Genomic DNA, 19,591 nt, shown 5'->3' with positions numbered 1-19,591 from the left:
TTTGTAAGAAAAACATTGACGGTCGAAGTCAGCCCTGTTCGACAAATAGATAGATTTAACGAACCTATTTTCTAAAGCACAATTTGGGCCTACCCCTATACAATAAAACCAAAGTGACCCCCCCCCCCCCCTTCAAAGCTTTTTTTTCAAAAAACTTCAAAATTTCAACGGAAATTTTAGTACAATCAGCTGATATCAATTTAAAATGCATTCCTCTGCAATTAGAATCCTTTTTAGCATGTTTCGGTTGATTTTGAATTTTTAAAAAATTTCGATTATCGCAAAAAGTTTTTTATGCTATTTTTTTTGTTTTCGTTAAATCTTCCACTTGTTGAAAACTAATTATTGTTAAACAACTGAACTAGTGTTAAATGAATCCAAGAAACTGTTTGAAACTCAGAAAACTCATGACATGTTTAAAAAAATGCTAATACTTCCACATTGTTGGAGAGGCTTTTATGTTTTCATTGAGCTTCAGAGTTAAAAGAATGCAAAAAATAGTTTTTTAAGCTTGGTTTATTTATAAAGCCCGTGTGTCGTTGGAAAGAATGCAAAAACTTAAAGATTTGTTTTATCTGGAAAAAAGTTATTTATTTACAAATTACTGCTCACGACTGTAACAAACTCACAGAAATAAACAAACATGTTCTTCATACATAAATTCAAGAACTCAGATACTTTTTTAAAACTAATTTATTTTCAAAGAACTGGTCATGTTAAAAAATCATATAAGTATATTTTTTTGAAAATCTACTTAATCTATAAAGAACGTTCAAAAGAGTGCAAAAACTCATAGAAATGAATAAAAATAATCTTCTTTAATAATTTGAAGAAAAGTCCATGTTTGAAAGTTTTTTTTATTTTTATTTTTTTTTCCTAAAACAATTTCATGCTTGAAAGTTTGCAAACTTTTGAAATCTTGTACTCTTGAAATCACTTATTGTATTTTTAAGCCAATGATTTTTTTATAACAATTCGTTTTCTAACCATGTTTTTCAATTGGGTCCTAAAATAAAGCTTTAAATTGTGATATTGTTAACAATTATCATACACATTTTTCTGAGTACAATGACCCTTTGTACGACCGAAAAGGATTTAATTTGGATTTTAATTCTATTTTTTAAATAAACGTTGCTTCCCTTCTTGTCAAAAAATATCCAGCAGTCTTGTATTTTTTTCGTTTTTTTTACACTAAAAGGAAGAAAAAAAATATGAGAAATGGATTTAAATCGACAAAATTACATAGGCCTTAAGGACCCTATTCGACGAAATATACGTTTGGTGAAACGACCATCAAATACCTACAAGTTTTACTTTTACCATTTTTTGCAACAATGTAACGGCTTTGAGATACAGCTAATTTTAATTTATCAAACTTTTTAAGAAGCGTCCTTCTGACATGTTATATTCGAGTACAATTGGGTCTCAAAGGCTCAAAGCTGACAAAGTTTAATTGATATTGTTGAAGGTAAAGTAAAAAAAGTACGGAAAGTTCCTATTTTTATCAATAGATTGACGATTTCTGCTTTATCTATCCAATTAATAAATCATCCGAGAGTAACTTTTTGTAACAATTAAACACAGATTTAAAGCTTCCACATTTAATGATTGGAAACTTAAACAATTTTGAATTAAAGAATGATTTTTCATTGATATTTTGCGAATGTTTTTTCTCTTATATGTTTCTTCAATATATTGATTGTTAAAAAATGAAATAAATGAGGAACATTATAAACAAAAAAATAAAAATAAAAAAAAAGGTAAACAAGTTTAGACAATACAAGAGTCTGTTCTAGACACACCGCTCCGTATCAGTTTCCAAAGGATTTATGTCCCCTGGTCCAGTTGCAGTTTGAGTTCCGTTCGGAGATAGATAAATCTCCTCCCAACACAGGCCTGCAGCTGCAACCAGATTCCAAAAACCCAAAACCACCCTCCCTTTAGACTGACTGACTGACTGTCAGTTTGACTGTCTAAACCACAAAACAACAGCAACAACGCCGACTTCAACTCAGAGCTCTCATCTCAACTAACCTGCCTCGTCCGGGTTGTTGCACGGTGTTCCATTGCCGCCGGAACCGGTGCCACTGCCACTGCTGCCTCCTCCAACGCCCGTTGCCAACCCACTCAGTTGGGCCTTCCGCCGGCGGGACCTGTCACGCTGGTAGTAGATTCCCGCAAAGATGAGCACGTTCAACAGCAGCAGTAAACAACCGACGCCGACCGTCACGCCCAGCGCTGCCGTGTAACTGGAGAGGGGGAAAGAAAAGGATTTTTGTGAATTGGCATCAACCAACAGCAACCATGCGTCTCCATCAAACAAAACTCTAACCAATGCCAGTTCAATGGAGACGCTTGGTATCTCACCTTCCCCCCGTTCAACTCACCTGTAATAGTGCCGGTTGGCCAACTTTTCCAGCAGTTCCTCCTCCTCCTCCTCGCTGAGCATCCCACCGCCGTCCAGCATCCCGTTGCCCTCCTGCAGCACCTCGCCCATCGTCGGATCCGGAGTGCATTCCGTCCCAAATGACTCGAGCCGTGATTCCTGGGCATCGTTGATGATTCCTCCGCCGGCGCCTCCGCCCCCGAACATCCGTGGCCGGCTGAAGGACTCTGCCCGGACGGAACCTGCAAGCGGAACAAGAACCAGCCAAAAGTTAGTTGAAAGAGTGCAAAGTTGAAAAAAAAAGAAAAGCAGGACACATAATGATGATTCGTCGACGAGCGCATTATGCTCGGTAATGATCCGAGATACCTCCTGGAGATTCTGTGGTTGAAAGAGTGGGGAGGGCGAAAGGGATAGCGAGTCACGTTTTTTACCCTCTTTCAGCAGTTTAACTCAATTTCGAAAACCACCCTGCTCAAATCTGGGTAACTGTGCTATGTACGGACAATCTAAGGGGTTACAACACTTTTTTTTCTTTGCTTTCAGAAAATTGTATGAAACTTCAGAAACACAAATTCTTTCAAACCTGTTGCAATTTAAAAAAAAATAATTTGACGTGGTCCTGATGCAAGCATGAGTTCGTGAGTTTGACAATTTTGGAATAAGAAGACACTTCCTTAGTTGCTCTTCATCCTAAACAATCAAGACTAAAATGAACTATTTTTTAAAGCGTTTGTTCAGGATTTTTCTCTACGTTTTCGAAAATAGCAAATTAAAATTCATAAATTGTGTTTGATGAAAAAAGCATAAAGTTTCAAAAAAGTTCAATTATTTAATATTGAAAATCGAACCAATAGTTTCCGAGACATTGCGTATGAAATGGAAGCTAACTAGATGACACAGAAAAACTATTGTAATTTTGATATGCAATTGGCATTTTAACCAAGAATATTTTTTTTCCAATTTTTTGTCTCCAGTTTCAGATATTACATTAAGTTTAGGTTGATGCAAAATATGTATTTTTTAGTCCATTGAACCAAAACATTAAAATTTAGAAAAGAGGGATTTTGGGAATTTTTCTTTAACTAATAAAAGGGCAATAAGAAAATTAGTATTTTTTCCGTGTACCTATGTTTATTTTGAAAAAAGTTCACACACCAGATCAATTAGAAAATTCCTTCTAAAGATACACATTTCCAAACATTCAAATGCCCATTTTGTGTAATCACCCCTCAAATTTGTAAAGAAAAAGTAAATCGTTCAGAAAGTGTGTTCTCCAAAGATGATAAAGAATTTTTGAAATGACTCTGAAAAACATATTTGAATATCAATAACAAAAATGAATTTCAATTCACAAATTTGTCTTACTTAAATTTGTCTTACTTAACTTTTTAGATTACTTAGTTTAACGTTTATTTTTTAATTTTTACTCAAAATAATAGAGCACATTAAAACTTATCACAAATTTTGATTTTCGAGACCACAGATTGAGAAAAGGAGTAAAACCATAGGAAAAATTAGTATGTTCTTTGGTTTTATTTTTCTTTTATTAAAAAACACGTTTTTGTTAAAATTAAAATAAATATTATGCTTTCGAATCAACATTATTTCAATGATGAATGAAAAATGAATTTTAGTTTTTTTCTTTCACTCACCTCGACTACGACCAGAAAAACCTTTGATAATAAATGCAATTGCTATATCGGGTTTGATAAGAACTCGTAAACGTAGATGCACGGAAAAATCTGATGTTTAATGTTTATGTTTTTTTTTTTGTTTTTAGAGGAATAAAAAGTCATATTTTTTTATATTTTTTGAATTTATCACAAATAGTGCCACAGCATTTTTAAATTTATTTTTAGGTGAATATATTTCATAAGGAAATTTTTTACCCATTTTCTATATTTTTCTTTGTTGATCGGACAACTGATTGTGAATATCCAGCTTCTTAAATAACATATTTTAGGAAAAAATAGTTTTCTCAGTGTCACTTGATAATATTAAAAAAAAACATCAACTGACGATGATCTATAATCTTTTGATTCGTTTTTTGGCCGTTGCAAATATGTTTAAAAGTGTAAGTCCCATGCAACTAGGGCATCCAATTTTTCCGGCTTTTGAATTTCCCGGGAATCGGGATGAATATTGTTCAAATCCAGGGAATTTTCGGTGATACAATCTATATTTTTCATTATATTTGCTATATTTTTCAAGCTTGAAATCTACACTTCAATCGAAACAAGAGTAGCAGTTTTAGACAGCCTAAAAGAATTTTTCATTTAAATACGCTACAACTTCTAATCCATTGTAATTTAAATTTAAAAAGCCTCTTATAAATATTTATTTTAGAAAATCTTAAAAAAAAATCGTTTAAAATGTCTAAAACAAAAAAAAAAACAAAATCGGTTACTAATATTCAGCTGTTCATCTATTTTCACAACCCAAACCACATCCAGAATTTCTAGACCAAAACCAGTTTTTTTTGTTCAGTTTCGGGGAATCTCGGGACATAATATAAATATTCTCGGGAATCAGCAGGAATTCCTGGTTTTGGAAAAATCCCGGGAATTTTTGATGCATATACAAACGCACTACTTGCAATTGGCCAAAGTCGAGAGGGTAAGCAACTAAATTAAAAAAAAATTAAATAACTTGTAATGGTTTCAACATAACAATGAATAAAGTATTGTTAAATGCATTATATATCAGCACCAAGAATTGTTTAACAATCAGTTGTTTAAGTTTTCAAAAATATATTTTTTTTAAGAAAATACTTATTTTTCGGCGTTTTTTTGCGGCATTAAAAATTGAAATAATACACGACTTAAAAATATTTCTAATCATGCTCCAAATGATTATCAACTTAGGAAAACGCATAAAAAAATGTTTTCAGTTGATTGCACGTCTAATGGCATTGGAATTTGGAAGTTTGAAAAAAAAAAATATTCTAGATTTCTCGAGCAAGGGCCGAAAAAATCTTTGAAAAATATTTGCAACGGCTCTAATGTTAAACATTGAAACATTTTTGAAATTTTTCTGGTTGATCTTTAAACTTAAAACACTCATTTTAATCATGTCCAATTATTTTGCAAAATTCTTGAGACCGCCATTCTATTCGATTAATCTATTTAGTTCACCCCCTTAATCTCAAACCCATCTCCGTTGCACTTTCAAGCGGCGCTTGCTTGACTTTTAATTTCATGCAAATTTAAACATGGCCGTGCACAGCGATCTCGCATTGCAGCTTTTACGGTCCCCGTTTTTTTCTTCATCCAGCTGCAGGCCGCAAAAGGGGTTGATTTCAGCTTTCGACCCACATTTTGCTTAACCAACCAGGCCACCATCAAACGTCCGAAACCTGAAGGGGCTCGGCTCACTCGCAGCATCAGCACCATACTCTCTGGCTGTGGCTTGCGACGATGATGGCGATGATGATGATGATATTGCAATTACGACTGCAGCTTTTCGTCCTTGTTACGTTACGTTACACCAACCCCGAAGACTCGGAGTAGGGCTGCTGGACACGTGTCTGGGAATAATGCTGTTTCGTATAACATTTGGCTATTCATGAGCAATTCCAGGCGGAATGGGCAAACTTTTTTCTCTTTTTTATGAATTAAATCCATTATGCAGGTGGGTTCAATTGAATTTGTGGGCGGGGGAAAGGGGGAATGGATGCTCACTTTAGAGGCTGGGTTTTTTTGTGTGTCTCGACGGAATGAGTTTAAAAAATTTTGCATATGTTGGGATTTGTTGAAATTATAATTGAATCGCTTTTGAATTGTTATCGTTGGAAGCGATTGTCCTTCGAGCTGATGAAAATGACCCACATTTTTCAACGTATTGATTTTTTTAAACAAAAAATAAAAAACAAAAAACAAAAAACAAAAAACAAAAAACAAAAAACAAAAAACAAAAAACAAAAAACAAAAAACAAAAAACAAAAAACAAAAAACAAAAAACAAAAAACAAAAAACAAAAAACAAAAAACAAAAAACAAAAAACAAAAAACAAAAAACAAAAAACAAAAAACAAAAAACAAAAAACAAAAAACAAAAAACAAAAAACAAAAAACAAAAAACAAAAAACAAAAAACAAAAACAAAAAACAAAAAACAAAAAACAAAAAACAAAAAACAAAAAACAAAAAACAAAAAACAAAAAACAAAAAACAAAAAACAAAAAACAAAAAACAAAAAACAAAAAACAAAAAACAAAAAACAAAAAACAAAAAACAAAAAACAAAAAACAAAAAACAAAAAACAAAAAACAAAAAACAAAAAACAAAAAACAAAAAACAAAAAACAAAAAACAAAAAACAAAAAACAAAAAACAAAAAACAAAAAACAAAAACAAAAAACAAAAAACAAAAAACAAAAAACAAAAAACAAAAAACAAAAAACAAAAAACAAAAAACAAAAAACAAAAAACAAAAAACAAAAACAAAAAACAAAAAACAAAAAACAAAAAACAAAAAACAAAAAACAAAAAACAAAAAACAAAAAACAAAAAACAAAAAACAAAAAACAAAAAACAAAAAACAAAAAACAAAAAACAAAAAACAAAAAACAAAAAACAAAAAACAAAAAACAAAAAACAAAAAACAAAAAACAAAAAACAAAAAACAAAAAACAAAAAACAAAAAACAAAAACAAAAAACAAAAAACAAAAAACAAAAAACAAAAAACAAAAAACAAAAAACAAAAAACAAAAAACAAAAAACAAAAAACAAAAAACAAAAAACAAAAAACAAAAAACAAAAAACAAAAAACAAAAAACAAAAAACAAAAAACAAAAAACAAAAAACAAAAAACAAAAAACAAAAAACAAAAAACAAAAAACAAAAAACAAAAAACAAAAAACAAAAAACAAAAAACAAAAAACAAAAAACAAAAAACAAAAAACAAAAAACAAAAAACAAAAAACAAAAAACAAAAAACAAAAAACAAAAAACAAAAAACAAAAAACAAAAAACAAAAAACAAAAACAAAAAACAAAAAACAAAAAACAAAAAACAAAAAACAAAAAACAAAAAACAAAAAACAAAAAACAAAAAACAAAAAACAAAAAACAAAAAACAAAAAACAAAAAACAAAAAACAAAAAACAAAAAACAAAAAACAAAAAACAAAAAACAAAAAACAAAAAACAAAAAACAAAAAACAAAAAACAAAAAACAAAAAACAAAAAACAAAAAACAAAAAACAAAAAACAAAAAACAAAAAACAAAAAACTAAAAACTAAAAACTAAAAACTAAAAACTAAAAACAAAAAACAAAAAACAAAAAACAAAAAACAAAAAACAAAAAACAAAAAACAAAAAACAAAAAACAAAAAACAAAAACAAAAAACAAAAAACAAAAAACAAAAAACAAAAAACAAAAAACAAAAAACAAAAAACAAAAAACAAAAAACAAAAAACAAAAAACAAAAAACAAAAAACAAAAAACAAAAAACAAAAAACAAAAAACAAAAAACAAAAAACAAAATGAAGAAATGAAGAAATGAAGAAATGAAGAAATGAAGAAATGAAGAAATGAAGAAATGAAGAAATGAAGAAATGAAGAAATGAATAAATGAAGAAATGAAGAAATGAAGAAATGAAGAAATGAAGAAATGAAGAAATGAAGAAATGAAGAAATGAAGAAATGAAGAAATGAAGAAATGAAGAAATGAAGAAATGAAGAAATGAAGAAATGAAGAAATGAAGAAATGAAGAAATGAAGAAATGAAGAAATGAAGAAATGAAGAAATGAAGAAATGAAGAAATGAAGAAATGAAGAAATGAAGAAATGAAGAAATGAAGAAATGAAGAAATGAAGAAATGAAGAAATGAAGAAATGAAGAAATTAAGAAATTAAGAAATTAAGAAATGAAGAAATGAAGAAATGAAGAAATGAAGAAATGAAGAAATGAAGAAATGAAGAAATGAAGAAATGAAGAAATGAAGAAATGAAGAAATGAAGAAATGAAGAAATGAAGAAATGAAGAAATGAAGAAATGAAGAAATGAAGAAATGAAGAAATGAAGAAATGAAGAAATGAAGAAATGAAGAAATGAAGAAATGAAGAAATATTTTTTGATCGGGTTGTCTGCACGTCCCTCTATCCAGAAGTCTTCAATTCAAAATTATAAGAAGTATTCACAGCTTATTAACTCTGGCCAGAGGGCAATATCACCGCAATAAACTTCCCGGAACGACATCCTCTTTTTTCCATCCCCCACCCTCTCACTCCAGAGCTTAATCCTAAACACCCTACCAGCTTTGGCGATGAAAATGGGAGTATTTTTCCTCCCTCTTCCTCGAAAGCTGCTGCGATCCTGTTTCGTACATTTTTTTTTTTAAACCAGTCATGGTGTGCTGAGAGTTTCAAAAGTAAAATTTCATTTCAATGTGGATTCTTCGTTTCGTTTTCGAGGGTTTCGTTTTTTTTTCGAGGAAAAGAATTTTCATCCCTTTGCTTCAAAAAAGACTGGGCAAAAATAGAAAATGCGCTGCTTGGTGCTAAGAAATGAACGATCTTTCCGGTTCCTTTTCTTCCGAGGGGACCGACCAGAAGGGGGTTTCAGTTCGTTGAATGCTTATTCCGTAGTGCTTTTCATGGGAAGTCTTCATAACCAGTTTTTAGTGGAGTTCGTATTTTTAGAATGAATAAAAATGATTAAAAAAACGAAGTTTTTAAAAATCTTTTCAACTTTCAAAATATGTTAATTTGAAAATTCTTAAATTTTATGAACATTATATTTTTTTGAGGATCACTCTAATCTAAAACTGAGTGGCGGTGGCCAAAAAACACGGCAGGGTGTTTGCCAAGATGAGCAAGTGGTACTTTATTCGAAACTATTTACCCTTTCCGAAGGTGTATGTGTGCTTGTGCTGCTAGGAAGAGCTTTTCCAGAGTCACACTCCACCTTCAGCTCAAAGTGTACAAAGTACGGTTAAAAGGGATTTTTCAGGGCTGTGGAGTCGGAGTCGGAGTCGGAGCCGGAGTCGGTGGAGTCGGGTCTTTTTGGGGACCTGGAGTCGGAGTCGGAGTCGGAGTCGTTAAAACTCGAATAGCTGGAGTCGGAGTCGGAGTCGGAGTCGGCTAAATTTTATGAGCTGGAGTCGGAGTCGGAGCCGGAGTCGTAGATTTCTGATTGACCCGGAGTCGGAGCTGGAGTCGGAGTTGTCAAAATATTTTATATAATTTCTGAACTTATTTATTGTTCAATATTTGTTATAATTCAGGTTAATTTCCATTTTTTAAATTTATTTATTGAATCGCGTGCACTGCGTTGACATTTTTATAATCAATTTATTTTTTTAGTCAAGATATTTATCAGATGTCATGATGTTTTCGAAGCATTTCTATTGTGATTGGAAAGCTCTTATTGTGTTATTTCACTAAGATCACAGAATCATAATCTGCTAATCCTCTCTTGTCAATGTTTGCATAAACTATACTATAGTGTCATAACTCATAAAATAGTAAATAATTGTGGCTGTGTAGTCAAAAAATTAAAATATATTAAAATGGTTCTTTACTGTCTCTTTTTGCTTGTATTTACAGTATGTAAAATAAGTATTTACACCCCTTGGGCCCTATGCACATTTTGTGATGAAACATGTGAACAATTTAAAGTTTGACAGAAACCTAGTACTACGTTTTGTACAGAAACTCATGCCGAACATTTTGGTACAAGCTCATGAAAAGATGATTTCTATAAAAAGATCTATAACAAATACTATTACAAAAATCAAAAAAGGTACAAAAATAGTTTGTACACCATTCGAAAAATTAACATAAATAAAGTTATTTGATGACAATTCACCATAAATCCAGCATCCCTACTCCAAATAGGCATCTTTGACCGATTAAAAAAGTAATTTGGATTGAGTATAAAGTTTACTAACTTCTTAGTATAAAAGTTTATATAACTCTGGAAATTCTATATAATACTTATATAAACTTAATTTTGCAAACTTTTAATTCAACTAAATGTCAATATATTACTAAAGAATTGCTAAGGTTTTAAGTAGATCCTTTTTGTTAATAGGAAAATAAAGGTTCACTATCAGTACTTAACAAAAAAAAAATGTTAAATTTGTAAAATTTACATTATAACTAAAATAATAAAATATCAACTATTATATCAATCTACTACTTGGACCGAAACATGCTGAAAACATTTAAAACAAACAAAAATATCGAAAAAAAGTTGCAACTATTTTTGAAATAATCATTGAATTGATTAGATATATCGATTACCTCAATATTTACAATTTCTCTTAAAGTGTTGATTCTTAAGGATCCACTACACGCGAACATTTTTTGATTCAATTTTTTAACGAAAATTGTCATAACTCTGAAAAGAAAACAGTTAAAGTTCCACTTTATGTATTAGGTAGGTCCTGTAGAAATGTTATGCAAAGTTAACATAATTTTCGCAAGTTTTTTTTTTGCTTTTTGAAGAAACTTTTGAAACAATCCGATCAGTTTAGGTCGTGTAAACTTTGCATAACTTTTCTACAGAACTTAATACAAAAAGTGGGACTCTAACTGTTTTCTATTCTGAGTTATGACAATTTCCGTAAAAAACTCGAAGCAAAAAATGTTTGCGTGTAGTGAATCCTTAAATAATATTTTTGAACAAGTCTAATTTTTTAAAATACCCTCAATCGGGGTGATATAATTGATGTAATTTTTTTTTTTTTTTTTTTCAAATATTAGAATTTTCTCATGATTTATATGTTTAAAGTGTGTACTGGGCTGGATCACACAATTTCCATGTACGTCCTCTGAAATAAATTCAAAAGAGCTTTAAAAATTTTGACTTTAAAAATTGTCTATTTCAAAACCAGCGTATCTTTGATAGTTACTGTGTTTCTTTAAAATTTCAGCCTAAAATTATTCAAATGGATTTTATATGTCAATTCGATCATGAAGGTTAACTTTCTTTTAATATTTCATTTAAAAAAGTACAGTTAAACATTAGTGTAGCTAGTATATAAACTTAAAAAAATGAATGTAAATTTAAAGTAGTTAAATAAAAAGTTCCAATTTTTCAAACATCAAAATTTAAATTTATTTTGAAAATTGTTGTGCAGAAAATGCGTTTAAATCTGAAGATATTTATGATTTTTGTTTCAAAAATGCTGAAAACATGTAAAATAGAACAACGAACACTTATCTACCAAGCTTAGTATGGTTCCATATCATTCTGTTTGTATAAATAATTCGTATGTATAATTTTGTTAAACACCCCGAACATAAATGTCATTATTCGCGCAAGTGTGAACTGAAATGTGAGTGATGTGATTAATTGAAATTTTTAAAATATGTTAAATACAGATTAGGTGGCGGAGTCGGAGTCGGAGCCGGAGTCAACAATTTGTGGAAAGCTGGAGTCGGAGTCGGAGTCGGAGTCAGCTAGAGTTGGAAGGCCGGAGTCGGAGTCGGAGCCGGAGTCATCAATTTGTAGAAAGCCGGAGCCGGAGTCGGAGTCGGAGTCGGCTTAACTCAGAAAGCCGGAGTCGGAGTCGGAGTCGGAGTCGCTTGAAACATGACCCGACTCCGCAGCCCTGGGATTTTTCGACATTTAAAATCTCTTGCTGGCTGCACACACAGCAGGAATGATCGTGAGAGGGTGGAAAATGCACTCAGCAAAACCATTTGCCATCCGGAGAATCTTTTTTTTTTCTGTTGCTGTTTGGGATTTTTGGTTTCACGGATCCTTGAACGGCCATCAACAACCGGTTGTGAAGACGGGAATCCTTAGGGGGTAGTGATGTATAGAACTTAGAAGAGCCAACAATCTTAGAGTATTTGAAGAAGTCTGCGATTTCAGATTTGTAATGAGTTAGAATAGACAAAAAGTTTGTTTTTTTTTATTTTGATAAATGTGCTTTTAACTTTTGTGTGTTGTAAAATTAGAAATATTCCCTTCATTTTAGGTTCTCTTCATTTATCCTCTTTAAAAAGCATCAATATTGCACCATAGCTTTAAACCTTCCAGAACACCACATTTATCGAACGTGTAGATTCAGAAACTCGTCCCACAAACTAAACCGGGGGAACAAATGTGCAGTCTGTTTGACGGGGGGCAACCTTGGTTCAGTTAAGTACCACAATCCCCGCTGTCATCAGGATTTCCACTGCTTCGTTCCGTTCAGCTGGGAAAAAGGGTTGAAACTCAACTTTGAACTAACCGAGAAAAAACCCATCCCACAATTGAAGGAAAAGTTTGTATTTTTCTCACACACAATTTCCACACTACTACTAGCGAGAGTACCACCACGAGGTTAGTTAGTTTGTACTTTTTTTTCCCCAGCCAAACCAGAAAGTTAGTAACGTTTCACAGCGCATTTAGAAAGAGAAAAAAAAGTTTCTCTTTTACTAGGGGTTTTTCGAAAAATCCCCCTCGGGATGAAACCTTTTCTACAAATTGAACCAGCCAGCCAGCCAGCGTGAACGGCATTGGCAGTGCAGTCCGTTAAATCAATAACACTCCCAAGATCGGAGGTTCGCCCAGGTATGGTCGTGACATTTTGGCTTGGTTTTTTTTTCTCTCTATCGCTCCAAACAAGGACGAAACTACTCCGTTGGAAATCCCCCGAAGGGGCCATGACCAGGAATATGGAAGGTCAGTTACAAGCTGAAGCCGGTGTTTGAGTGGAATTTGGTCGTTTGGAAGTTGACGGTTATTTCCCAATGGATCAGTGTGTTGTACAAAGTATTCTATTATCGTTTGGGGTAATTGAAATAGATGGAGACAAAACTGAACAGTAAAACTTATTTGTTGGCTCTAAGCCCGGCTACTAGTTTGGTCCATTTTGCAGCTTAAAAAAGATGTTTTACGCTAACTAATTTCTGGTGAACCATTCTTTCTTAAGTTGTCGTGAAATTTTCAAAACGATTGCAGAGTTTATACAAAGTTTATACAAATTTTCTTAAATGGAATATTTTCAAACTCACGCAATTCTGAGTGTATTTTACTTCTTTACTCCCTTTCTTATGAAGTTTAGGCTAACTTTTGAAACGTTGAAAACACCAAATTGTGATTTTTTTGTTTTAAGTCTATGTGTTGCGTTTTTCGATGATTCTGAGCCCGGATTTAAATTCGGGAGACTGGTGGCCCTGGAGCGATTTGATTTTTTGTTTTGTGTTGGTCAAACAGTAAAAAATATTGGTCCAAGTTAAAATTTTATAAATTTTACCAGTTTGGCCCAATCTCACCACCCAATATAAACAAATGCACTGACTTAACTGCCATGACAATTAAGTGTTCAAGCTAAATTTTACAACACAGTTTTTTGACATTTCTATTCTAAACGGAATCTCTTTGGGATCTCAAATAGCAATATTTGTGGCGTTTACTTATAAGAGCACTGAATTTTTCAGATTTTTTTTATGATATCTTTGTGAATGTATTTAAAAAGGTTGTTAATCGATAGAATTATCGTCGAAAATATTATCGTCTAACGATAACGATAATGGTTATCGTTATCGTCGGGACGATAACGATAATCTATCGTTATCGTTATCGTTATTCCGATAATTCTATCGGCGATAATTTTATCGACGATAACGGACGATAACTGGGTAATTCTCCGCCAACTCACACAGCAGTTGCCCCGACCCCTCTTCGATTTGAGTGAAACTTTGTCCTAAGGGGTATTTTTTGTCCCTGATCACGAATCCGAGGCCCGTTTTTTGATATCTCATGACGGATTAAATTTTTAAACATGCGAAAAACAGGTGTTTTCCAAGAATTTCCAGCCTGAAACGGTGATGAGATAGAAATTTGGTGTCAAAGGAACTTTTATGTAAAATTAGACGCCCGATTTGATGGCGTACTCAGAATTCCGAAAAAAAAGTATTTTTCAGCGAAAAAAACACTATAAAAGTTTTAAAAATTCTCCCATTTTCCGTTACTCGACTGTAAAAACATTTGAAACATGTCATTTTATGGGAAATTTAATTTACTTTTCGAATTTACATTGACCCAGAAGGGTCATTTTTTCATGTAGAACAATTTTTTTCATTTTAAAATTTCGTGTTTTTTCTAACTTTGCAGGGTTATTTTTAAGAGTGTAACAATATTCTACAAAAATGTATAGCAGACAATAACAAAAATTTTAATATATAGACATAAGGGGTTTGCTTATAAACATCACGAGTTGTTGCGATTTTACGAAAAAATGTTTTAAAAAAGTTGGTCGTCGTTGATCATGGCCGTTCATGGTCACCCGCGACAGACACGGACGACGAAACAAAGAGAAACGCAAAAAGTAACTTTTTCAAAACTTTTTTTTTCGTAAAATCGCGATAACTCGTGATGTTTATAAGCAAACCCCTTATGTCTATATATCAAATTTTTTTTAATTGTCTGCTCTACAGCTTTTTAGAACATTGTCACAATCTAAAAAATAATCCTGCAAAGTTAGAAAAAACACGAAATTTTAAAATGAAAAATTTTGTTCTAAATGAAAAAATGACCCTTCTGGGTCAATGTAGATTCGAAAAGTACATTAAATTTCCCATAAAATGACATGTTCGAAAAAAATTTACAGTCGAGTAACGGAAAATGGGAGAATTTTTAAAACTTTTTTAGTGTTTTTTTCGATGAAAAATACCTTTTTTTCGGAATTCTGAGTACGCCATCAAATCGGGCGTCTAATTTTACATAAAAGTCTCTTAGACACCAAATTTCTATCTCATCACCGTTTCAGGCTGCAAATTATTGAAAAACACCTCTTTTTTCGCATGTTTAAAAATGAAAGGGGTCGTACCGCCCCTCCGTCACGAGATATCAAAAAACGGACCTCGGATTCGTGATCAGGGACAAAAGTTACCCCTTAGGACAAAGTTTCACGCAAATTGAAGAGGGGTCGGGGCAACTTTTCCCGATTTCCCAACTTATATTTAATATACTTCTAAAATTGACCTAAACCAACCAAATTATGTTGAATTTTCAAGCTTTCTCTTAGTAAATATTTTTTGATAATATGGTAAGTTTCAAAGCATAAATACAAAAAAAAATCACAAAATACCGTATTTTTCAAAGAATTAAAATTTTTATATTTGCAATATGGGTTTTTTGGAGTTTTTTGAATGAAATACTCAAATTTTCACAAAATACCGTATTTTCTCGAAAATACTCAATTTTTTTATAATTCGCAAAATGGGTATCAAACGATTCGAAATTTTGCATGCATTTTCACTGTTTTAGAGTTTTTTTTTTAAATAAATAATCGAATTTTCACAAAATACCGTACTTTTTTTAAGTACTCAAGTTTCAATAGTTCTTCAAATTTCAATATGGGTATCAAACAAAGTGAAATTTTACCTGCTTTTTCATTTAAAAAAAACTCTTAACAGTTTAAATACATGCAAAATTTTGAATCGTTTGAAAACCATATTGCGAATAATAAAAATTTTCGATAAAATACGGAATTTTGTAAAAAAATAGTATTTCATAAAAAAAACTCTAATAGATTTAAAATACATGCAAAATTTTGAATCGTTTGACTCCATATTGCGAATTTAAAAAGAATGAGTATGTACGAAAAAAATACGGTATTTTGTGAAAATTTAAGTATTTCATTAAAAAAAACATTAAAACAGTGAAAATGCATGCAAAATTTTTAATCGTTTGATACCCATATTGCAAATTATAAAAATTTAAGTACCTTCAAAAAGATACGGTTTTTGGGATTTTTTTAGTATTTATTCTTTGAAACTTACCATATTATCAAAACAATATTTACTAAAAGGAAGCTTAAACATTCAATTTAATTTGGTTGATTTTATTTAATTTTATAAATCTATTAAATATAACTTATCGTCCGTTATCGACGATAAAATTATCACCGATAGAATTTTCGGAATAACGATAACGATAGATTATCAACCTTGGTATTTAACCATTTTTGCCCTTTCTATATCCCAAAAGTTGACGAGTATGTTAGAATTCCTTTGTACACAAATTGAAAAAAATTGGTGATTTAATTGAGACACTCATGATAAGAAAGATATAAATTACAAAAAAAAAAATCAAGAAACTTCCAAATTTTATCAGTAGCGAAGTCTAATTAACTGAAACCAATTCGAAATGCAATGTGGGATCGATCAAAAATATTTTTAACTTGTAAAAAATTCCGTTCTACAGTACTGCAAAACAAATTTCGTCGTTACTTAGATATTTTGAAAACTAATTATTGCAATGAATTGGGCAGGTATAAAATGCATTTTTAAACACTTTATTTATTAAATTTGGAATATCATGGCTTATTATTTATTTTTTTCTATTTTTTTCCCACAACAGTTTTAATTTTTATATAAATTTTTAATAAAATTTAAAATTGGTTGTTTCAAACTATTTAACAAAAACAAAGCTTAATTTTAATCAAATTAAAACCAAACAAATGGTATTTATTGAATATTATAAGTCAGGGAAAATCAGTCCATAATGATCGAAATCTTGGAATTTCGATCACATTTGAGCACAATTTGAAAGCAGTTTTACAAAGTGCTGCCAGGAAATCTTCGCGGAATTTGGATGTTGTTTGAAAAGCATGACATTTCAGTTTTGCTGCATTGAAAAATCACTAGACCTAGTAATCATACAAATTATTAAGATAGTTTTTTGTTAGTTGTAGCCTTCATCTACCCTACATACCTTTCCTGCAAAATTGCCCTAAATATTCAGGGAGCAAAAAAAATCCTAAATATTGATTAGTTAGGGTCGGGATGACATTGTCTGATTGAAGGTTTTTCAGAAAATAAAAAAAAGACAGCCATCACTTCAATATGGATCCCAAAAATCAAGGGGTAAAAAATATATTTGCATAAAGCTTTAAAATATCAATGGAAAAAGGGTGCCCCGTTTTAAATCATTTTTAATAAGATTGAATCAGTTTAAAAATATTTTGGAGTTTTTGGGAAATTTTTATGCACAGTACAGCAAAAAGATTTTTTTGCACGTAATTTTTAAAACTGATGATTGAAAAAAATTAACTGATGTGCAAACACATTTTTTTTAAACTGAAATGAAAATTTTATGATGTGCAATTTCATTATTCTTTTCATCATTTTTTAAATGAACGAAAAAATTTATGAAATTCCAATAAACAGAACCACTAATTTCCGACTTTGGTCAGAGTCGATGGAATCCGTTATTTTATCCAAGGTTAATCTAAATTATTGTGTTGGTAATTTTTGCCAATGTACCATCATTAAACATTATGTACCATTGTCATTATGAAAAACTGAATAGTAACTGTTTTAAAGTAATGACGAGTGCTGTCAAACTACTTCTCAAAACGCTGGTTCCGAGTCTAAAAATAGACCGTTTGGTTTTAAAATTTATAACGAGCAAAAACTCTTAGCGTTTCGCAACCATTTTTTTGTTCGTACCGACCATCTCCCTGGAAGTTTGCAACCCGCACAACGCAAAAAAAAATGAAACCTTCAAAAACTCACCCGCGTAAAAGTGCGGCTCGCGCTCGCGGAAGTGATGATGCCGCATGGACACTTCCGCGTCGCCGGGCCGGTGCAGCTGTGGGATCAGGTTCAGCCAGAGTGCCATCTTGTGGCCCCGGTAGTGACTACGCATCTTCGGTTTGGTTGCTGTGGATGAGAGAGATGATACGCGTTAGAAAAAGTGTCAAAAACCATGTGTGCGGGAGGCAGACAAAGGACAATTTTTGAGCGTTTTTTTTTTTTGTTACGGAGAGGAAAATCCCTATCAAAAGGATTTTCCCGCGAAAGTGGAAAGTGCATTTGAACTGTTTCATTTTTTTTTTGCTTGTCGCGAAAGCGGGAAAAATTGGAGTTTTCCGCAGAATCACTCAGTACACAGTGTACGAGAACAAAGAGTTTGGTGGGCGAAGAGCAATTTGGCACACAAAAAAAATGAGGTGTCGACACGTGTGAAGTTTCCACGCAGGAGAATTCTGGTAAAGTTGAAGGAAATTCTGCGAAATTGATGGTTTTTCAAGCCCGAAAGGTGTTTTAATCTGGCGTGAGCATTTACGTGGTATGTTTTCGTGGAATGGAAAATTGATCGATTTCGATTCTGGGAATTTATTTCAAAAGCTTATTTTGTTTGTGCCATTTCAGGTGAGGAACGATTAATAATTGTTATTTTTGGTTGATTAATATCATACCAGTATAAAACATTATGCATTTTTTTGTCAGTTGCAGCAAACAAAGCTGAAGACAGATATCGCTACTGCCTCTGTTTGACAGACTATTTTTGCTATTATCCTGGAAATTGTTGCAAAACGAAATACACAATGTCTCATGACAGGATTGTCTTGCACGGAAAAAATCAGTCACACAAAAAAAAATCTCAAAAAGCTATTATTTTGAGCTGTCGAAACTCAATCCTTTTCACAAATAAATACAAATAGTTAATAATTAAATCTATCACTCCGTTCCCAATCAGTTGATATCCTTCGTCACATCACCAGACAACCTGGCCCAAGAGGAACCCTATAATGAACAGCGAAAAACGACAAAAAAAGCTCCAGACAGACGACAGCACCGGATTTCGGAGACATCGCTTCAATGTTTGCCAAAGTAAGAATTTCCTCACCGAAAAAAACGCCCTCCTCCTCACCAACTGACAATATCCACTGGGATCAGCTTTCAGTCAGGATTTTGCTTGCTGCCTGCTCGCCATTATCAGTGTTTTTTGTCTGGGTGCACAAGACTCCGACTGTCACTCTGTCCGGAGCGAAATCGCGAAATTATTTTCTTGTTTTTCCTCAATCGAAACTCTGGAGAAGCAAAAACAGCACTGTTGACGACTCATCACACTTCGCTTCAGTGCGCCCGGATTGAGGAATTAACCTCCGAGCTTGTTTTTCGATTGATGGATTTTGGCAGGGGGAAGGGGAGAAATTGGTTGGTTTTTGTTGTCAGGGAATGTTTGATTTGGTGTCATCGTTCAGGAGGAATTTTTTGGATCGTGAAAAACGGCTAGAAAGTTGTTATTTAAATTCGAAAGTGAAATCAAAGATTAGGTCGACTAAAAACTGGCATGAAACAATAAAAACATGAAAACATGAGAACATGAAAACATGAAAACATGAAAACATGAAAACATGAAAACATGAAAACATGAAAACATGAAAACATGAAAACATGAAAACATGAAAACATGAAAACATGAAAACATGAAAACATGAAAACATGAAAACATGAAAACATGAAAAC

General features: G+C 32.0%; 1 protein-coding gene across 2 annotated transcripts in view; it reads right to left on the bottom strand.

Moving 5' to 3' along the window:
* LOC120418581 (neuroligin-3-like) overlaps positions 1-19,591 on the bottom strand; it is a 200,372-nt gene that overhangs the window by 17,164 nt on the left and 163,617 nt on the right. For both annotated transcript variants that reach the window (XM_039581029.2, XM_052707828.1), the window contains exons 11-13: positions 17,852-17,998; positions 2,388-2,628; positions 2,035-2,249 (exon numbers count right to left, since the gene is read on the bottom strand). In XM_039581029.2, coding sequence (XP_039436963.1) covers positions 2,035-2,249; positions 2,388-2,628; positions 17,852-17,998 — 603 coding nt within the window. The remainder of the gene's footprint in view (positions 1-2,034; positions 2,250-2,387; positions 2,629-17,851; positions 17,999-19,591) is intronic.

The sequence above is a fragment of the Culex pipiens genome, chromosome 2 (assembly GCF_016801865.2).
Source record: "Culex pipiens pallens isolate TS chromosome 2, TS_CPP_V2, whole genome shotgun sequence".
Lineage (NCBI taxonomy): Eukaryota > Metazoa > Arthropoda > Insecta > Diptera > Culicidae > Culex > Culex pipiens.
This window is presented reverse-complemented; position numbering and strand designations above follow the sequence as displayed.